This window comes from Acanthopagrus latus, chromosome 14, assembly GCF_904848185.1.
Source record: "Acanthopagrus latus isolate v.2019 chromosome 14, fAcaLat1.1, whole genome shotgun sequence".
NCBI classification, from domain to species: domain Eukaryota; kingdom Metazoa; phylum Chordata; class Actinopteri; order Spariformes; family Sparidae; genus Acanthopagrus; species Acanthopagrus latus.
In genome coordinates this window covers 20,171,493-20,190,438 of record NC_051052.1, presented here as the reverse complement: position 1 = coordinate 20,190,438, position 18,946 = coordinate 20,171,493, and the positions used below count along the sequence as shown (strand labels likewise).

At 43.0% G+C, this 18,946-nt stretch overlaps 2 protein-coding genes across 3 annotated transcripts in view; one reads left to right on the top strand and one right to left on the bottom strand.

Moving 5' to 3' along the window:
* Positions 1 to 287: 287 nt before the first annotated feature.
* On the top strand, positions 288 to 5,580 carry cwf19l1 (CWF19 like cell cycle control factor 1). Its single transcript, XM_037121446.1, has 14 exons — positions 288 to 444; positions 1,220 to 1,304; positions 1,404 to 1,488; positions 1,691 to 1,792; positions 1,905 to 2,119; positions 2,209 to 2,324; positions 2,428 to 2,512; positions 2,901 to 3,047; positions 3,187 to 3,352; positions 3,490 to 3,569; positions 3,653 to 3,862; positions 3,955 to 4,074; positions 4,206 to 4,303; positions 4,960 to 5,580. The coding sequence occupies exons 1-14, from the start codon at positions 422 to 424 to the stop codon at positions 5,102 to 5,104; spliced, it is 1,677 nt and encodes a 558-aa protein (XP_036977341.1). The 5' UTR covers positions 288 to 421; the 3' UTR covers positions 5,105 to 5,580.
* Positions 5,581 to 15,519: 9,939 nt separating this feature from the next.
* The window catches only part of LOC119032366 (arg8-vasotocin receptor-like), a 30,453-nt gene continuing 27,026 nt past the window's right edge, over positions 15,520 to 18,946 (bottom strand). The window contains exon 2 of one of the 2 annotated variants that reach the window (XM_037121448.1): positions 15,520 to 17,603. In XM_037121448.1, coding sequence (XP_036977343.1) covers positions 17,326 to 17,603 — 278 coding nt within the window. In that variant the 3' untranslated portion in view covers positions 15,520 to 17,325. The remainder of the gene's footprint in view (positions 17,604 to 18,946) is intronic. The other variant, XR_005078862.1, reaches the window with a different exon arrangement.

The window sequence follows — 18,946 nt, the reverse complement described above, 5'->3', positions numbered from 1 at the left end:
TGGTTGAAAACTCTGTAAAAAAAATATTGTAAGTGCACCTTGAGTAGAAACTTTATGGTTAAAGTGTTAAATTATTTGCCTTGAGTACAAAACAATTCACTTTACTTAAGAATCAAACCTGGCAACCAAGCCTCTCCGCTCCGAAACCTGTCCGGGTAAAAAGTGACTTATTAATATTTATTCATTGACTAAAATAACGTTAAGGAGATATTTAAAATCGACGTTGCCACTAAATAAATTTGAATATATTAAGTCTAATTTATTCTACTACATTCTGTCGACAGCCGATGTTTGATTTGTTGGGACGGAAATGGTTCCGCTGTTGTTTCGATCGGACGACAATCGGCGACGAACGCAACGTTCAAACTGCAACAATCCAAATCACACTTTTTGACACTTACTGCTGTAATTCCGCCAAGACATGGGCGAGCAACCAGTGAGAGTGTAAGTTTAACATTATGAATACTTACACTTTATATTTAATGGTGTTTGATGTGGTTAAATGTGGCGGTTTGATCTGTGACGGTTTTTAATTCATGTTTATCTGAACCGTGATGTTGACAGAGGCGCTGTACGATCCAGTAAAACACGTTAATAAAAGCTTTTGTTGATAAGATGGACAGAGGAGCGTCTGTTAGAAGTTTAATAGTAACACGAGGTCGAGTTGTTTCGTTCGTTGCGAGGGTTCGAATGAATTCTTGCGCCGTACCCCATTCAAAATGTTGATGATTTAAGGGATTTTACTCATCGGCACATTTATATACAACATAAAACTTGATGGCGAAGCATTTCCAATATCAGTAGAGAGGACCGAGAAATTCGGCGTACATACTTCACCAGAATACATCTGTTATTCAAAAATATGAACCTGCCTCATGCACACTTGTAATCTTACACTAATGTAATACGAGAGTTACAGAAAGACATCTTGCATTTATTAAAATACTACTGAACTTATGGGCGAGTATGGTCACGTTTTGTTTGTCTTTAAAATCCATGTGTGCGTGTTTACAACCGAACATGGCGCCATTTAATTCTGATAAGCCTGTAAATAAAGCCAAGAGTTTTGGGATGGGAGTTGTTCAAAACTACAGTATTTGATGCTCTTCTCAAACTGTCAGCCACCAGAAATGATCCATGAGTCTTAAGTGCACATTTAAATGGGTGTTTATGTTTATTTTATTAAGACATATTTAATTAATACAGTGTATTCTTGCAGCTTGGCGTGTGGGGATGTTGAAGGCAAGCTGACCGCTCTGTTCAACCGAGTCCAGACCATCCAGAAGAAGACGGGACAGTTCGATGTGAGTCAGCTGATCTGATTCTGAACTGTCTTCTGTTGGCACACGTATGACAGAAACCACACTGTGTGTTCATGTTGTGTGCTTTTTATTCTCTCACAGTTGTTGCTGTGTGTTGGAGAGTTTTTTGGGACGACACCAGAGGCCGAAGCGGAGTGGCAGCAGTACAAAACCGGAGCCAAGAAAGGTAGTTATCCTTAAATGAGTCTATGTGGGTGATTATAAAACATCACTGTGGCTTGAGACTGTGACGGCAGCGTTGAGTCAGACACCCCCTTATTTTAAGATACATTTATTCTTTTTACTTAAAGCGAAAAATCTCATGAAAACATCAAAACGTACGCAGCAGTTTTCTTTTTCTGACTCTAGTCTCTTTTGTGCCTCCTCAGCTCCCATCAGCACCTACATCCTCGGAGCAGCGAGTCAGGAGACGGTGAAGAATTTCCCCAGCACTGACGGATGCGAGCTGGCTGACAACATCACATATCTGGGTAAGATCGGAGACTAAGATTGTTGCTTCCTCGCCATGAAAAAAGACAGAAGAGAGAAAAAAACAGATCATGAAAAGACGCATCGTGCTCATTTAATAACTGTGTGTTTCAGGTCGGCGTGGTGTGTTCACGGGCGTGTCAGGATTACAGATTGCCTACGTCAGCGGTCGGGAGGCCCTGCAGGAACCAGCGCCGGCTCACTGCTTCACATCCAAAGATCTGTCAGCCCTCGTGGCGCCGCTGACCAGCAGCTCCAAGTTCAGAGGAGTCGACATCCTGCTGACGTCACAGTGGCCCAGAGGAGTGTGGCACTACGGAAACAACCCGGTAACCAGGAAGTCCAGAATCTGTAAACGTTACTGTTTCACTTCAGGAGGAATGTTTTGATATCGGAAGTTTCCGTGTCTCTGTTTCAGGAGGTGAACACTAAGTTCTGTGGCAGCGGCTCCGTCGCCAGCCTCGCCGACAAGCTCAAACCGCGATACCACTTCGCTGCACTAGAGGGCGCTCACTATGAAAGACTCCCGTACAGGTGTGCTGAACACCTGTGGAGCAACAAATCTGCAGCTTTGCTTTTTTTTTTTTTTTTACCAAATGAGCAGTTTCATGATCTAATGGAGAGTTTTCATCCTCAGGAATCACGTCGTTCTCCAGGAAAACGCTCAGCACGTCAGCCGCTTCATCGCCCTGGCAACCGTCAACAACCCCGGCAAGAAGAAGGTGTGTGTGTGTGTGTGTATGTGTGTGTGTGTGTGTATGATTTGCACTTCCTCACGTTGTCTTTATCTCAGATGTTTATTTCAGATAAAGTCTATAAATCTAGTTTGAAAACATAAAAAAAAACAATTCAGAACTTGCCTTAGAATCTTCATGTTTTTAAGTTTTCTTCATTGTCCAAGAAATCCAGTGATGTTTGTTTGAAAATTATCGCGAACATTGTAAACAGGAAGTGCTTACGGCTAATTTGGCACATTTGTAACAGGAACAATGAGGAACATTTTCAAAAATAGGCTATAAGTTTTAAAAGTTACTGTATATTTTCCTCGATTTTGTCTCAGAGGTGACAAATATCTTGAGCCTTGAATCAGTTTCCGTCTGTTCGCTGCAGTATTTGTACGCCTTCAACATAATCCCCATGAAGAACATGGACCCCTCAGAGCTGGTGAAGCAGCCGCAGGACGTGACAGAAAACCCGTACAGAAGCTCCGCGAAAGACAAGACAGACAAACAAAGGACGGGCCTCGAAACAGAGGAGGTAAAAATGGTGTCGTACGGTTTTAGAGATGAGACTTTTGGTCTATAATTTAACTTTTCTATCCCACTGAAGTCACTCAAATTAAGAAAATGGTTAACTGAAGATTTTAGACTCTCCGTCCTCTTTGTCGTCTGTTCAGGAGCCGGCTGGTCAGTTCTTCTTCGACCTCAGCAACAAGCACGGCGGCGGCGGCGGTCCTCGCGGCGGCGGCAGGAAGAGATATTCGGACGGAGAAGGACGAGGACAAGACCAGCAGCACAGAGACGGGCCTTACCAGGGACAACCCAAACTGCCCCGCAAGCACCGTGAGTCCAACCAGGGAAAACAGAACCAGCATCTGTTTTCACTGGACCAGAAGTTTTGGTCCACAGATCCAGTTGGTGGATCTTAAATCAGCTCAGTAAACTAACAGAATGTGTTGTTGTCCTTTCACTGTGTGCAGCTCAGCCCACCGGTCCCTGCTGGTTCTGTCTGGCCAGCCCTCAGGTGGAGAAACACCTGGTCATCAGTATCGGATCACACGTGAGTTTATAACCACAGATCGTTAACCAGCACAAGGTAGTAGAGAACAGGAACACAGTGAACAGGACCGGTTCTGATTGCAGTGTTACCTGGCCATGGCTAAAGGCGGCCTGACTCCTGACCACATGCTGATCCTGCCCATCGGTCACTACCAGTCCGTGGTGGAGCTGAGCTCAGAGGTGGTGGTGGAGATGGAGAAGTACAAGTCGGCCCTGAAGAGCTTCTACAAGAGCAAAGGAAAGCGCTGTGTTCTGTTCGAGAGGAACTACAGGAGCCAACACCTGCAGCTGCAGGTACCGACCTGCATGCTGCCATCCATCCTCAGAACAGGTGACGACCAGCAAGTAACTGTTGCAGCTCTGTTTCTTTTCATCCTGTTGCTCAGGTGGTGCCGGTGCCTCTGGACCGCTGCGCCACAGAGGACATCAAGGAGGCGTTCATGGTCCAGGCTCAGGAACAACAGATGGAGCTGATGGAGATCCCTGAACACACCGACCTCAAACAGGTACGCCTGCAAAGACACAGCACACACACACCTGGAACAGATGACTAAACACACACACACTCATGAATATATTCACGTGAGTTCAAGAATACGTTACAGAATATTAACTGGATGAACTTTGCTGTGTTCAGATTGCTCCTCCAGGGACACCGTACTTCTACGTGGAGTTGGACTCCGGAGAGAAACTCTACCATCGCATCCAGAAACATTTTCCTCTGCAGTTTGGAAGGTGAGCAGCACAAAACTGTCAGTGTTTAACCTTCAGTTTACGTTCACGAGGGAAGAAATATGAACTCACATTCAAGAAAATACCAGAAACAATCTGAAGGCACGGTCAGTTATTTTTGTTTTCTGAGTCGATATTTCAACATAAAAAGATGTCTGATCTCATTTAAAACAGTGAGCGACGACAAGAGGAAATGAATATAGTTTAAAGTTTATTAAGTAATTATGTCTGAAGATCCATTCAGAGAGAACTGACATCACAAGGGGAGATTCAATAAAATCTAATAATCGTTGTGCTTGTCTGCAGTAACTTAACTCGTCATTGCAGACTTGAGTTTAGTCATCAGGAAGTGACAGGATGTGGTTTGTAACAGACAATCAGAACAAAGAAGAAGAAGATTTCTCCTCATAACATGAAACACATGCTGACATCATGTTCAGCTCCTGAGGATCTTGATGATTATTCCGAGTAAATGTCCGTAATTCCGCTTAGAAATCAGAGAAATTGATGCTTCAGGAGCTGCTTAAGAATTTTCACATTTTTCCTTCAGTATCAAATGAATCCAGTGATCGTCCAAGTGCTAACAGCTGATTCTGCAAACTTTTGTGTGTGTGTGTGTGTGTGTGTGTGTGCGTGCGTGCGCGTGTGTGTGCGTGTAGGGAGGTTCTGGCCAGCGAGGCGGTGCTGAACATGCCGACTAGAGCCGACTGGAAGGAGTGTAAACAGAGCAGAGAGGAGGAGGAGGAGAGCTGCAAACAGCTGAGAGACGACTTCCAGCCGTACGACTTCGCCTTGGACGACTAACACACACACACACACACGCAGATACACAAAGATACACAACAGTCAGGACATTTGTCGGTGTTGCTGCTTTTGTTTCTTTTCTACAGAATTTTCTACCTTTTACTATAAAAGTGATGAAGCAGTTGAGGAGATTAACGCCACTCTCATGTTTGTGTGGTGGAGATGTAGCATATCAGCTGTCAGTTAGCTTAGCTTAGCTTAGCTTTGTCTCCATGGCAACAAAATCCACCATCTCACAAATCAACAGGTTATATGTTGTTAACTCTCAGAGCTCCACAGGTGGGTAGATGTTGCCGCCTCTGCACAGAGCCATGCTAAGTGTTTCCCCCCGTTTACAGTCTTTATGCTAAGCTAAGCTAACCAGCCTCTGGCTTCAGCTACACACTTACTGCACAGACACACACGTGGCATCAATCTGCTCAAATCTTGTCAAGAATGCAAATAAACTTATTTCACAAATAAACCCAAAAGTTTCATACCAGTGTTTTATTTTATATTTGGGAGTTTCTGCTGGTGAAAGAAGGAAACTGATGTTTGCAGCGAATAAAAGTGTTTTTTTTAAGTCTTTTTTCTGACATTATTCTTCCAAAACATTATTTTTCCAGGTTTGTTTCTTTGTTAAAGTGAGGTTGAAATTAAACAAAAAAAAATTATAAAAATTGCGTTTCCACAACACCAACACAGTGTTCCAGGATGAAAGAGATGAAAAAGTAACTTGTGAGTTGTGTTTAAAATGTCCAGAGACGACTGTCTGCTGGTTAGTGCTGATGTTCGTGTTCACGTCTCTTCTGATACATAAAAACTAAAAACTGCAGCTCTGTGAACTTTTCTATCATTTCTACAGACTGACGCTCTTTTGTTTTCAGCTCAACACTGTGGGGAAATAGTTTTTAAATGTTTTTTTTTATATATATATATTTTTGTAAATTATCTACAATTAAATTCCCATTATTGTTCTCTGGTCTCATGTTGTTCATTGTGAAATTAAGTTAACAGGCTGCGGAGGAGAAATCTTCACTCCATGTGATGTTTGTTATTTTATCAAGGCTTCAAGTTGTCATCCATCTTCTTCCTCTAGCTGGCAGAAAATAACCTCCACAGCATCGTTTACACTGAACATCTGGCCCCAGATGTTTCATCACACAGCAGTCACAGCAACAGTTGCGTCGTTCGACCAGCAGACGGCGACATCGTCCACATGATGAACAGCAGGTTCATGATTCTGTATCTTTCAGTGATTTAAGTGAAACCACAGTTACAAACCAAAATAACTTATCAAATAGAAAAAGCTGAATTCTTCCTGTGGTGAGGGATCATGTTCCAACATCATCATCATCATCATCATCATCATCATCATCACGCTCCAGGTGGGACACCTGAGCTCTGGGATCATGTGATGCTGCAAGTTGTAGAAACGTCGTCAGTTTAAAAGTTAATGAAGTTTCAGTTTGTTGTGATTAAAGTTAAACCTCATGTAGTTTCGTGTTAAAGCGCTCAGTGAACTACATCGTCTCACCGACACCAACATGGAGCCAACTGGGCTCAGAGAAGGTCGTCAACAAGATGAACGTCACAGTAAATCTGACAGCTGCAGTTCTGTTGGAGGAGAGCTGGTTCTGGTTCTGTTCTGTGAGCTGGTCCTGTACAGGATCTAGGAGACGACGTCACTAACGACACTGTTGGTTAGAAACCAAAGTCATGAAATACGTCATCATAAAGACGTCTATCAGCAGCTACACAGAACCAGAACCAGAACCAGCTCTCCTCTCACAGAACTGCAGCTGTCAGATTTACTGTGACGTTCATCTTGTTGACGACCTTCTCTGAGCCCAGTTGGCTCCACGTTGCTTCTGCTGACGTGTTCTGAGCTTTAACACAAAACTACACGACGTTCGACTTTAATCTCAACAAACTGACGAACATCATGTGAGAATCGAGACAAAACTCAAACTGGATCCAGACCGTCGTCCCGTCAGGTCCAAATCTTTAATTCTGAGACAGTTCCTCTTTTATTGTCACTGTTTTGGTGAGTTAATGAATTTTAACACTTTGACTTCCAGCAGCCTTTCTTCTAATAAACATCTTGACTTTAACACGACTGTTCCGTCGCTCCTGTAATAATATCTGGTTCTCTGTCGTGTCGCCTTCACAATCTGATTTTCTTCCACAGTATATGTTTAATCTCACTCCCTGGTGTCCCTTTATTGCTTTTCTATTAGTTTGCTGCATGCAGTTCGCAGTGATCCATCATTCTTATTGCAGCTATTTGTTCTCTTTGTGAAATATGAAGTTCTGGTTCAAAGCTTCACAAACATCTGGAGGGTTGCAGACGAGTCACAACACAAACCGTCTGTGCTCGTCTCTCTCGCCGGCTGTCTCTCTCCGATGGAAAATCCATTATGATGATTAAGTGGCGTTTGCATTACCCAGAGTGCACCTGCACGGCTGTTAAACCCTCCGAGGAGTTCATCGTTATCTGCGTAGATTTCAGGAAGGGGAGAAAAAAAAAGAGAAACATGTTCCACAACCCTCCCTCGCATGCATACACTCAAACACATCTGGCGGATGATGTAAAGAGGTTTTCAACATCTGTGTGCCGGAGAGAGTCTGAAAAAAAAGCTTCCAACTCTGATGGAGTGATATTTAAAGAAAAGCACATTGTGTTTATCTACGTCATGATGACGCTGAACCCCCTCAGATGAAGTCCAGCGCTCCCTGTGAGGTGACGTGGTTGGGGATCACCGACCTCCACCTGGTTAAACTTCAGTGAAGCGCTGGCGACGATGATGGAGATCCTGAGTGAAGACGCCCACACAGGATGCAGCTCGCTCGGGGCTGATCAGATTATGGGGCATCATCTTTCCACTGGACTGTTCATGGTCGCTGTCAGATGAGGGTCAAGTCGCAGGTTTGTTATAAACGAGAGGCTGATTGCTATTTATTGGCTCATCTGGAGCGCCGTCTGATATATAAACCAACGAATGAGGCCGAGATCTGAAACAGTAAAGTGGTTTTTTATCTGTTTCTCCTTTGAAGATTTTTACAGACTGTTTTCTCAGCAGAAATGGAAGAAATAATGGCAGAGGGACGAAGCTGCGTTCAAGAACGTAGTTCTGCAGCAGCAAACAAATATTTAGCGAGTAAAATGTCCTGAAAGCACCAGAAGTCAAATGTTTTCTGTCTGCAGTTTATGTGAGAGTTTGTGTTGGATGTTTGTTATCTTGGTTTTTCGCCATCCGTAAATCTTTTATCGGACGTTCGCCGGCCTGTAAAACATCGGGAGGTTTATTCTGAACTCTGAAAAATCTGTCTTCAGTTTCTTGTGCAGAAAACACGTGGATTTAATCAACAACACGAACGAGATGATCTCAGAAGAGTTCACCTCAGTGTGCACTTGTGTTTCTTTAAAACATTATTCTTTGACTCGGAATAACAAAGTTACTGTTTTTGTTTGATTATATTTATTTATTTCATACGACTCAGTCTCGTCTCAGTCATCTGGTTCTATGCCGTTTTAAACGAGCACGAGCGTTAATAATTTGAAAATCTATAAAGAAAAGTCAAAAAGATCCCTTAAAGGTGAAACATGACAGATTACCAGAGTATCTTCTAACTGTAGCTGCCGTTAGCTTGTTAGCTCAGTTAGCCATGCAGCTAGCGGTCAGACTGTAGACTTGGACTCACCAGCGCTAGCTAGCTGGTTAGCTGCTAATTTTAGTGGATATCTTTAACACAATACGCAGACGACTACGACTCTTATCTTCACAATCTGTGTATATTTGAAGAAATAATAACTTTTACACAATAGTGTGTTCAAAGAGATTTCTAGAGTTATAAAAAACAAACAAACAGTCGAGCAGATGTTTCATGTTTCATGTTTCATGTTTGTAAAAAGTTTTCTGAAATGTCGTCTTCTCATATTTCATCGCGCTTTATGAAATGTTACGTGTTTCGTGAACAGGGTTGTTTCCTGGAAGATTGTTGTTTCCTTAAATATCAGACTTTCTCATTAAAACTGTTTTAAAAATACACAATTCTTTACCTGTAAACAGCCGTTTAAAAGCTTGAATCTGCAGAGTAATAACAGATAAATGCACTCAAGTCTAAAGTACAATATTTTCCTCTGGAGACGCAAATATTCTCTTAAATACTCAAGTAAAGCTTCTTCTTCTCCCTCTCTGCAGTTAAAGAGTCATGAAAAACAGACGGGGATATTAAAACACGTTCTCACACATAATCTTGTTGGTAGAAAGGTGATTTTATTGGAGAGATGAAGTGATGAGCGCGGCGCTCTGCAGCCAACATCAGTCTTTCTGTTTACGTTTGAATCACTTCTGTATCCGAGCTGCAGAGTTTTAAAGCCGCCTGCTATTTAAAAACAGCTTTACAGCCCCTGACGAGACAAACACGCCGATGGAAACACTTTTAATATCCGCTGGAATGTTTTCACGTGGAATTAAGGAATCTTAACGGGAGGCGCAGGAGTATCTGGTGACGAGGTCTTATCAGTGAAGCTCAGTCGTGGAGCACAGAGGAGGTTCGGTGTCCGACTGCTGCTCCTCTGGTTCTGATTATCCTGCTGCCAACAACCTCGTCATGCAAACTGACAGTGACACGCTCTCAGACCGCCGTCGTCAGGATGCGTCCCAGATGTGCGTCTTGCTCAACATCAGCTCCCTGCAGCAGCTATAAAGCAGTCGCCTCGTTATCTGAACTGTCTTTAATTCATCCTGGCATTTTAATTTCCTCAATGTATGTGTGACGTTTACAGCCGCTCGTACATCTCAGATTATGTAACTGAGCAGGTTTTACATCACGGAGACGTTTAATTTTGATGGATGGGAACAGAATTGCTTTTTCTTTTTTATTTCAGCCATCAAGGAGAAGACAGGATTGATGCCATCGATCGAAGAACGTCAGAAATGTTTTAGTTTAAGAAGAGTTGTTTAAAAACTAAAGTAGGCTGACACAAAATATCTTAAAGGGACAGTTCACCCAAAAATATCTGTCAATGTTTCTGGAATATTGTTGTTTCCTAAAAATGTTGTTTTCCTAAATGTTGTTTCCTGAAATATTGTGCTTCCTAAGATGTTGTGTTGTCTAAATATGTTGTGTTTCCTAAAATTGTGTTTTTTGTAAATTGTTGTGTTTTCCTTAAATGTTGGGTTTACTAAACTGAAGTGTTTTGTGCAATGTTTTGTTTAATAAAAGTTGGTTTTACTAAAAATATTGGGGGGGGGGTTTGTAAAATGTTGTTGTGTTTTATACAAATGTTGTGTTTTCTGGAACGTTGTTGTGTTTTGACCCTCTTGGTCACCATAATTAAAAAAGCAATTAGCTACCTATTATACAGGGTCTCTTATTCAATACTATTACATTTACTTATTTATCATATTGGTTTTCATTACTTAACAAACATAATACACAAATAATGAAATCATGAATCAACAAGAAAAACATTCCGACTGTTTAGAAATTAAATTATTAGATTGTTAACGTGTGGAATGCATCTTATATTATAAATCATTATAAAATCTCAAACTGTGAAACTTCCTCCTGCAGTGAAGTGAAGAAAACAGACCATGAAGAACTTAAATCATCTCAGAGCAGCTTCCTCTCCTGCAGAACATTTCGAGGCCGTGATTAGATTTTATCTGAGCGGTTGTAGATTCGCCGACATACGTTGGACGTCGGGTCACTGTGGTGGTTTTGTCGGCGTTTCTTACGAGCGACTAATGTGTCTGTTTGTCCCTGAGGTCTGCGATAGGGAAACCACTTCCTGAACACTCAAACATATGGCACATAAACAGGGGAAGCGCTCGACTGGCGCATACGTGACATTTGGAGGACGCTTGTTTTGAAGTTTTCGTGCCTTCGAAATAAAAATCTCCTCCCGCTCTGTTTTCTGCTCCGTCTGTTTGTTTTTCTGTCTGTCGTCTGAAAAGACTCGTAAACAGATTTAAGTGTCGTTTGGTGGAAAGATGGAGGGCGATCCGGTTCTGGTTCAGATCCAGGAGCTGATTCAAAAGGAATTCTGGACATATTAAATGTACGAGATGGTTCTGTTGTCGGAGTCGTTCATGCAAACGTGGATCCAGATGAGGATTAAAAGTTACAACGTGATCGTGTTATAAGTGAAGGGAGGAAAGTTCTGAGATGTTGGTTGTGACATCAAGAAGAATTTATATTAGAAACAGCTTCTTTTATTCAAGGAGAGTCAGTGCAGAATAACTGAAAGTGAAAAGTCTTATTGGTATTTTTCTTTAATATCTGACAATATAATTCATTAGTTTATCTTAAAAGTTACATGTAAGAAAGGTTGAACTTGTGATTTAAAGCTTTGTATCGACGCGGGACGTTCAGGACCATGAAGTTCTGTTGCTGATCATCAACAAACAATCACATCTTCATGGTTTTATGTGATTAGATCACAACTAAAAGATTAAATCAAGGTTAATTCACTTCATTCATTAATTGATATGCGACCAAATTAGCTGGATTCTAGTTACATAAAACTTAATTTCATGCTCTCTGAAAGCTGAACAGCGATTGATGTTTCTTAATCAAACATCGGTGAAGCTACTCAGCTAACAACAACAACAAAGAGGTGAAGTGAAAACTGAACACTGACCGCGGCCGCGTTGACTGAAGCGGCGGCGAGGAAGTGGCTGGGCGGAGACGCGGAGGAGAGTGTTTGAGATGTTCCTGATTACAGTGATGAGGTGCAGCTGACACACCTGCAGACAATCATTCACAACAAACAGACGGTCAGACAGCAGGTACGACAGGTAGTCGTACCTACCTTGTTTGCAAAGAAGGCAGCATGAACACTCACCGTCAGAAGGAACCGTCAGTAATCACCTGATTATCGAGGCCTCAGGTGTTTGTGTCACCTGACCTCCAAATCTAAATGTCAACTAACTCAGGATGATTTGAAAAGTATAAATGTCTGAATTCAATACTCACCTTTAACGTTAGTTTTCTTAATTACTGTGAAAGAAAAGCACCATGATTTCTCTCAGAATCTATTAACGACAAGCAGCAAGTTTCCAAAACACGTTTTCTTTACCCCTGAAACAATGCATGCTGGGAAATCAGCTGATATGCTGAACATACTGCTTCAGAAACGTATTTCTATGAGTTGACTGAAATCATCCAACTTGTCATTTAAAGTCAGAAGACTTGCAGTGAAAAGAACTCATGATTATAAACTCAGAAGTGGTCTGAAAATAAAAAATAAAACTTGTATATGTACGTTAAGTTAATCAGAAAAGATGTTGATTTAGTTTAGTTTGAGTCAGACATCTTTAGGACACGACAAACAAGTTTCTCCACAAACGTCAAGATGCCTTTAACGGCCTCACAGTGCAGCGTCGTCCACAGGTTCGTCTACAGCGTTCGTCTACAGGTTCGTCTACAGCGTTCGTCTACAGGTTCGTCTACAGCGTTCGTCTACAGGTTCGTCTACAGCGTTCGTCTACAGGTTCGTCTACAGCGTTCGTCTACAGCGTTCGTCCACAGTGTTCGTCTACAGCGATCGTCTACAGCGATCGTCTACAGCGATCGTCCACAGCGTTCGTCTACAGCGATCGTCCACAGGTTCGTCTACAGCGTTCGTCTACAGGTTCGTCTACAGCGTTCGTCTACAGGTTCGTCTACAGCGTTCGTCCACAGCGTTCGTCTACAGGTTCGTCCACAGCGTTCGTCCACAGCGATCGTCCACAGGTTCGTCTACAGCGTTCGTCAACAGCGTTCGTCCACAGCGATCGTCCACAGCGTTCGTCAACAGCGTTCGTCTACAGGTTCGTCAACAGCGTTCGTCCACAGCGTTCGTCTACAGCGTTCGTCAACAGCGTTCGTCAACAGCGTTCGTCCACAGCGTTCGTCTACAGGTTCGTCCACAGCGTTCGTCCACAGCGTTCGTCTACAGCGTTCGTCCACAGCGTTCGTCCACAGCGTTGCCTCTGTAACGTTTGTCCCAACAACACACACTGTGAAACTTCTGTACGTCTTGTGAACAAATAAACAAACTAACAAACACAGAGCTCTTGATACAGAGACTCCCATTTCTTTCCAGAAGATTATCTGGTAAAAAAGATGATTTTAGAATTCAGACTTTAAAGTCACGTATTTACATTTTTTTTGTGTGTGGATGTTAAAGAAAAACACGCGTTTGCTTCTAGTTTTGGTGGGATGTGATAAAAAAACAGCCAGCTGTCTTTAGAGAAGTCGCTCAGTTCCAGAATAATGTTTTCTTGTCTAAGACCCAGAAAACCTTCCTCTGGTTTTAAATACCACGTTTTGTCATCAGACATTCATCTACAAAGTGATGTGATACGTATGAAAAGTACAAATTCCGTGTATCTGTGGTTTTGTTGCAGCACGTCAACACTTCCTCTGGTAGATTGTCTGAGGAGGTCGCTCGGTACGAGACGGGCTGAATGTAAATGGAGGGAAAAAAGCAGTCGGAGTGATTATATAGAAAAAGATAGAGGCCACTTAAATCCCGGGCACAGGATGGGACTCCACCCGAGCTCGTTAATGATGAAAGCTGCTCCGTTTTAAGGCCACATTCATCTGCACTTCCTGTCTTTAACAATACACTTCCTGCTCCACAGTTCCTGCATTAAGCCCTTTGATAAAAATCGTCCCCGTGGACAAAGTGATTGATTCTCAGTTCCTCCAGACGAGACGGGAGGACATGTTGGGCAAAGAGGGAAACTATGGTGACGCTGTGGAGTTTTGATTACGATCCCATCACCACAAATTGTATGTAAATTGGTTTCTGACACACACATTGATTTATCACCTCTGTAGCCGCTCGGTTCGATTGATTTTATACATCACGTGTTCGAGCCGAAACGCACCAGAGAGCAAGCCGAGCTCGTTTGTTTGATATTCCTGTCGCAGGTGGTGAAGGGAACTCGGTGAGAGTGTCTGTAGGTCAGCGAGCCGGATACGGTCGGCTGGTCGGGGATTTAACTCTCAGGCCGAGTTATCTGAACCCAGAAAGTCACTGAGGAGGAACCGAGGAAGCAGAGAACCTTAGAAATGACTGTTTTATCAAAGTGTTGTGACTTTCTTCTGTGCTTCTGTCCCATGTTGTTTCCTCCATCTTTGTTTCTACCGTTAAAAGGCTGTTTTTCATCATGTCAGGTTTTTCCTCTCTTGAATCGAGGGTCTGAACACAGAGGACGTCGCTCACTGTGCAGTCTGTAAAGCCCAGGGAGGCGATGTGACTGTAGTTTTGGGTTGTATGAACAAAGATGTGTTTGATTTTGACCTCAGAATTCAGACTTTAGATTTTATTTGTTTGGTCTCTGATTGTGAATGCAGTTTTTTCTGTGTCTAAATTTGTTCTATTGCTGATTTCCTTATTTCCGTCTCCTCCCCACCGACTTCATGTTAAAGAAATTAGTGTTTGACAAATTAATTGTTCCCAGTAGGTTGATACCCAAAATATTTTAGCGTCAGAGGTGAAAATGTTCCAAGCCAAACACGTGATTTCTTTCAGTGAACTGTTCCTTTAACTGATTGTGAGGAATCTGTACTTTAACCTGAAGTTCATCAAGTTCTCCGTGGCCTCGTTTTAACCCCTCCAGCTCCAGAACCACCTCTCAGCCCCCCTGGACGGGCCTGATGTCTGATGTCATCGGTGTGAAGTAAACAGAAAAACACACGACACGCAGCAGACGTCCGACCTCGGGGGAAATCAGAGCTGACTCAGGTAACGCAGGAGTTGACGTGAAACAGCTGACGGGTCGAAAAAACACTTTTACCCTCAGACACCATGAACACATTAGAATAATATAAACCAGAGAGCTGCTGCTGCCGTCCTCCACTCCAGAACTTCAACCAACCAACATGAGACACGTCCGGGGATCAAATGTCCCGGTTTGAAAGATAAAACAGCGACTGTTCACTGTCAACCCGCTCAAACTAAAAACACATAAAGTTTTGTGAATTGATCTCACATTTTATAGTTTAAGATGTAGAAACAACAGACCATAAACCCAAAAACTTGCTGTTTTCCGTGAGCATCATTATTTACTGAACCAGATTTCATTTTAATCCCTTAAAAACTGAGGTGCTCAAAGTTTCTCATCCCCGAGTCGGTGGGATTCATCCTCTGGGCACCGCGAACATCTGTGTGAGATCACATCTAAAATCCTTTTAATAACTGCTGAGATAAACTAAATCTTCTGTCCACTGACTCACATCGCTAAAAGGCTAAGAAGCTACAGAGATTTTCCCTTTTTTTTCCACGTGTTCAACCCGAGCTGAACGCCGTCTTTGTGTGCTTCTCTCAGTAAAAATGTTCTGTTGCGTCACCTGGAAACCTGCCGTTACGTAACGCGGACAAACAAAACAGTGTGGAGGCAGAAAAAAAAACAAGTCGCAGCGACACGTGAGGAGACGAGTGATAACATTTATCTTTATTTACAACGTATTTCAGAATACACAACACTGATAAAACATCTGTACAACAACAACAACATCTGGGAATGAGTCTGTCAATAAGTAAACAAGCATAGATTCATAAGATTAACATTGTTTATATTAAACACAAAAAAGTGCAGTTTTAATTACAGTCAACACACATCAAACATTACATTTAATCACTGAAACAGACTGAGGATGATAATTAACACTGTAATAAGCTCCTGGTAGCTTTAATGTGACTGTGAATTCAGAGGAGCTGAAACAAACTCATGAACTCGCTGACGGGCAGGAAATTAATTCTGATGAGAGTTTAATTGTTGAAGTTACTCGAGTGTAAATATTTGCAGTTTTTTTGTGTAATTAGGCACTTTTTTCTCTTGTTTCCTGACGTTTTTCAGTCCAAACGATCAATAACCGAGAGAGTAAGTGGCATTTATGTATCTGATCATGAAAATGATTGTAAGTACCTTTCAGAAGTGTCGTGACTGTGACGTGATATATCAACATGCATGTGAAGGTCCAGTGTGGAGGATTTAGTGGCATCTAGTGGTGAGACTGCAGATTGGAACCAACTGAACACCCCTCGTCCCGACGATCGGAAGGAAATTAATTGCAAAAATGTAAAATATTTGTCTGTTCCAGCTTCTTAGAGGTGAAGATTCTCTGATTGTCTTCGTCACCGCGACAGTAAATGAAGAGTGTTTTGGGTTTCTGGAGCCTTGATTGGACGAGAGAAGAAAGAGGAAGTCGTCACTTTGCATTCTGGGAAACTGAGCTGTTTTTCAGGCCTTCCCTCTAGAATCAGTGTTCGGTTTGTCTCCTCTGGGCTACCGTAGGAACGATGGAGTTTGAGGTATTTGTACAACGTTTTGGGGGCAGAGCATGTAGTTTTACAAGATCTCTTTACTTTTACTGTGTGGATACTTCTGGGGTCCAACCCTGTCGCTCCCTCTGCAGATATAAAGGGCTCATTTAGTCAGTGTTTTGATGACTTGTGAGTTGTATGACTTATTTATCAAATAAAATACTTACACCTTTGTTTTTTTCTTTATACGGATCAAAAACTGCAGGTAGGACTGCAGAATCTTTGAGGGTTGAAAAGACTCAACTTGAGTTTACCAAATAAAAGACGACTCAGGACTCCTGTTCTCCATTTCTGCCAACAGATCCCCATAAACCCGACACACTGGACCTCTGAGGAAACACATCTGGATAGTTCGACTCATGACCTCAAATATCAAACATGTTTAGAAGAAACTTTACGAGATCTGATGACGTCAGATTCTGTTTGAGTTTATCAGCTGAACGTCGACCCAGACATCAAAAATCAGATTCAGCAGCAGCTAAACGATCGTGATGCCGACCGTAACGTAGCACCAGCGTTCACGTGTTTCTCGACATATCAGATCCGGTTGTTTCCTCGTGCGTCTCAGAGAGAATCTCAGTGTGTCAGGAGAAGCTCATATTCAGACACTAAAGCAGCTGAATCACAGCGAGGAGCAGTGAAGGCCGTCACGCTAACGGCTGAAGATTAAGTGAGTGGATTTGTTTTGACTGTCGAACCCTCCAAAAGAATCTCAGAGCTGGCAGACTGAAAACTGCCGTGTGAGTCTGAACAAACTAACTACCAAAAGTTGCCACGGAGTCAATGTTTCCACTCCGGGCCGGACCAAAGAAAACAGAGCGAAGGTGTGACCGCACCCTCACATGAGATCATGCCTCCTCCGCTGCGCAGAGCAGCAGATTAAGACCGGCTCGTGTCCAGATTGTCCTGGTGGTCAGGACAGACACTGCGGTAAGCTCTTCGGGGTCGGGTTGAGGTCTCTGAAGGGCTCCGAGAGCCGCGGCCCCTGCAGGCGGGACTGCAGCGTGGTCCGGCGGATGCTGCTGTCCGAGTCGTGGTGGACGAACTTGTTCCTCAGCGAGCGGCAGCACGGCAGGCTGCCGGCGAAGTCGGACAGCAGGTGTCCGCTGAAGATCATGTAGATCCAGGGGTTGCAGCAGCTGTTGAGGCTGGCCAGCAGGGCGGAGAGCGTCACGGTGGCGTTCTCGGAGTCTGCAGGGGAAGCACAGATTTATGAGCCACGCTCTGAAACGTCAACAACTAATCTGAGGTGTTTACTTTTTGTCTCGGGGGAGTCGGGCTGCAGCTCGGACTCACTGAGCTGCCTGTGAAGTGTTTATCCTCGCCTCCAGCACCAGTTTGAACTCTGCTCTCCTTCCCGCACACAGTTTAAGACTTCGACTAGCAGTTTTTCCATCACAGATTAATTTGACAACTGTTCTCTCGATCGGCTGTTTGTTTGTAAACGGTGGCAATGTTCCTTTTCTGCAAACCACAGATATGTTGAGACTTGACATTTCTTTATATTGCAACTTCACTTTTTTTAGGGTTAAACTGTCACAACTCTGTACTTCTGCTCTGGTTAAGTTGAGGCACAATCAGCACTTGGTTAGGGTTCAGAAAACATCTTCTTTTGGCTTAAAATACCTGTTTTGGTCGCTACAAATACGACTGAGGATGTTAAAAATAACCAGGTTTTGTCTCCTTTAAGTATCCAGTAGTTTTAAGCTTACAAATGTTGAAACACAGTCCTGAACAGTGGTCACTGCCTCGGTGAAACATTAGCTACCAGTGTTATGTTCCCTCTGCAGGTCGGCAATGTGAAGTTCACACTTTGACTTTACTTTAAAGAGGTCAGGATAAATGGTTTCAGCCTCGGGGCTCCGATCCAGAACCTCCTTCTGAATCCACTCGACATTTAAAAGTTTGTAATAACGAAGCATCCAAAACAACGAGGCTGAAAGACCGGCGGTCGCTGTTCAGGTCTGCATTGCGACATTTTTGTAACTGGAGACTTCAGGACATTTCCAGCCGCGATCAGATCGTCCTGAATCAGGTGTTTTCATCCCAACCAAGATGTTTTTCCTCGCCGGGTGGTTCTGGTGCGTGAACCCGACCAGAGCGTGAGCACGGTGTTGTGACAGGAGAATTCAGCCGAGACAAAACAAATATTCAGTTTGAACTTATCGGTGGTTTTGCAGAAACGTGCTGTTGAGAGAAGAAACCACGAGTGTTGGTTCAGACAGAGACGAGAGAAGCTGCACGAGGTTTAAAACAGCAGGAAGTTTTTATATCACTAGAAAAGTTCATTTGTAGTAATTGTTGTTTGAAGGTTTCGACGTGCTGCAGTGGAGACGACTTGTCTCTGCGCAGACATCAACTAGATTCATTTTTGTCAGTTTGGCTGGAAAATTCCTTTTTTCATTAATGATTCTGGATCGTTTCTGTCAGCAGTCTGGATCAAACCGGTCACATTTTTTACTCCACTGCTCTCAGAACGGCCTGATTTTGTGCCACGACATCAAACACGCTCCGTCTGAACTGGGTAATTTATT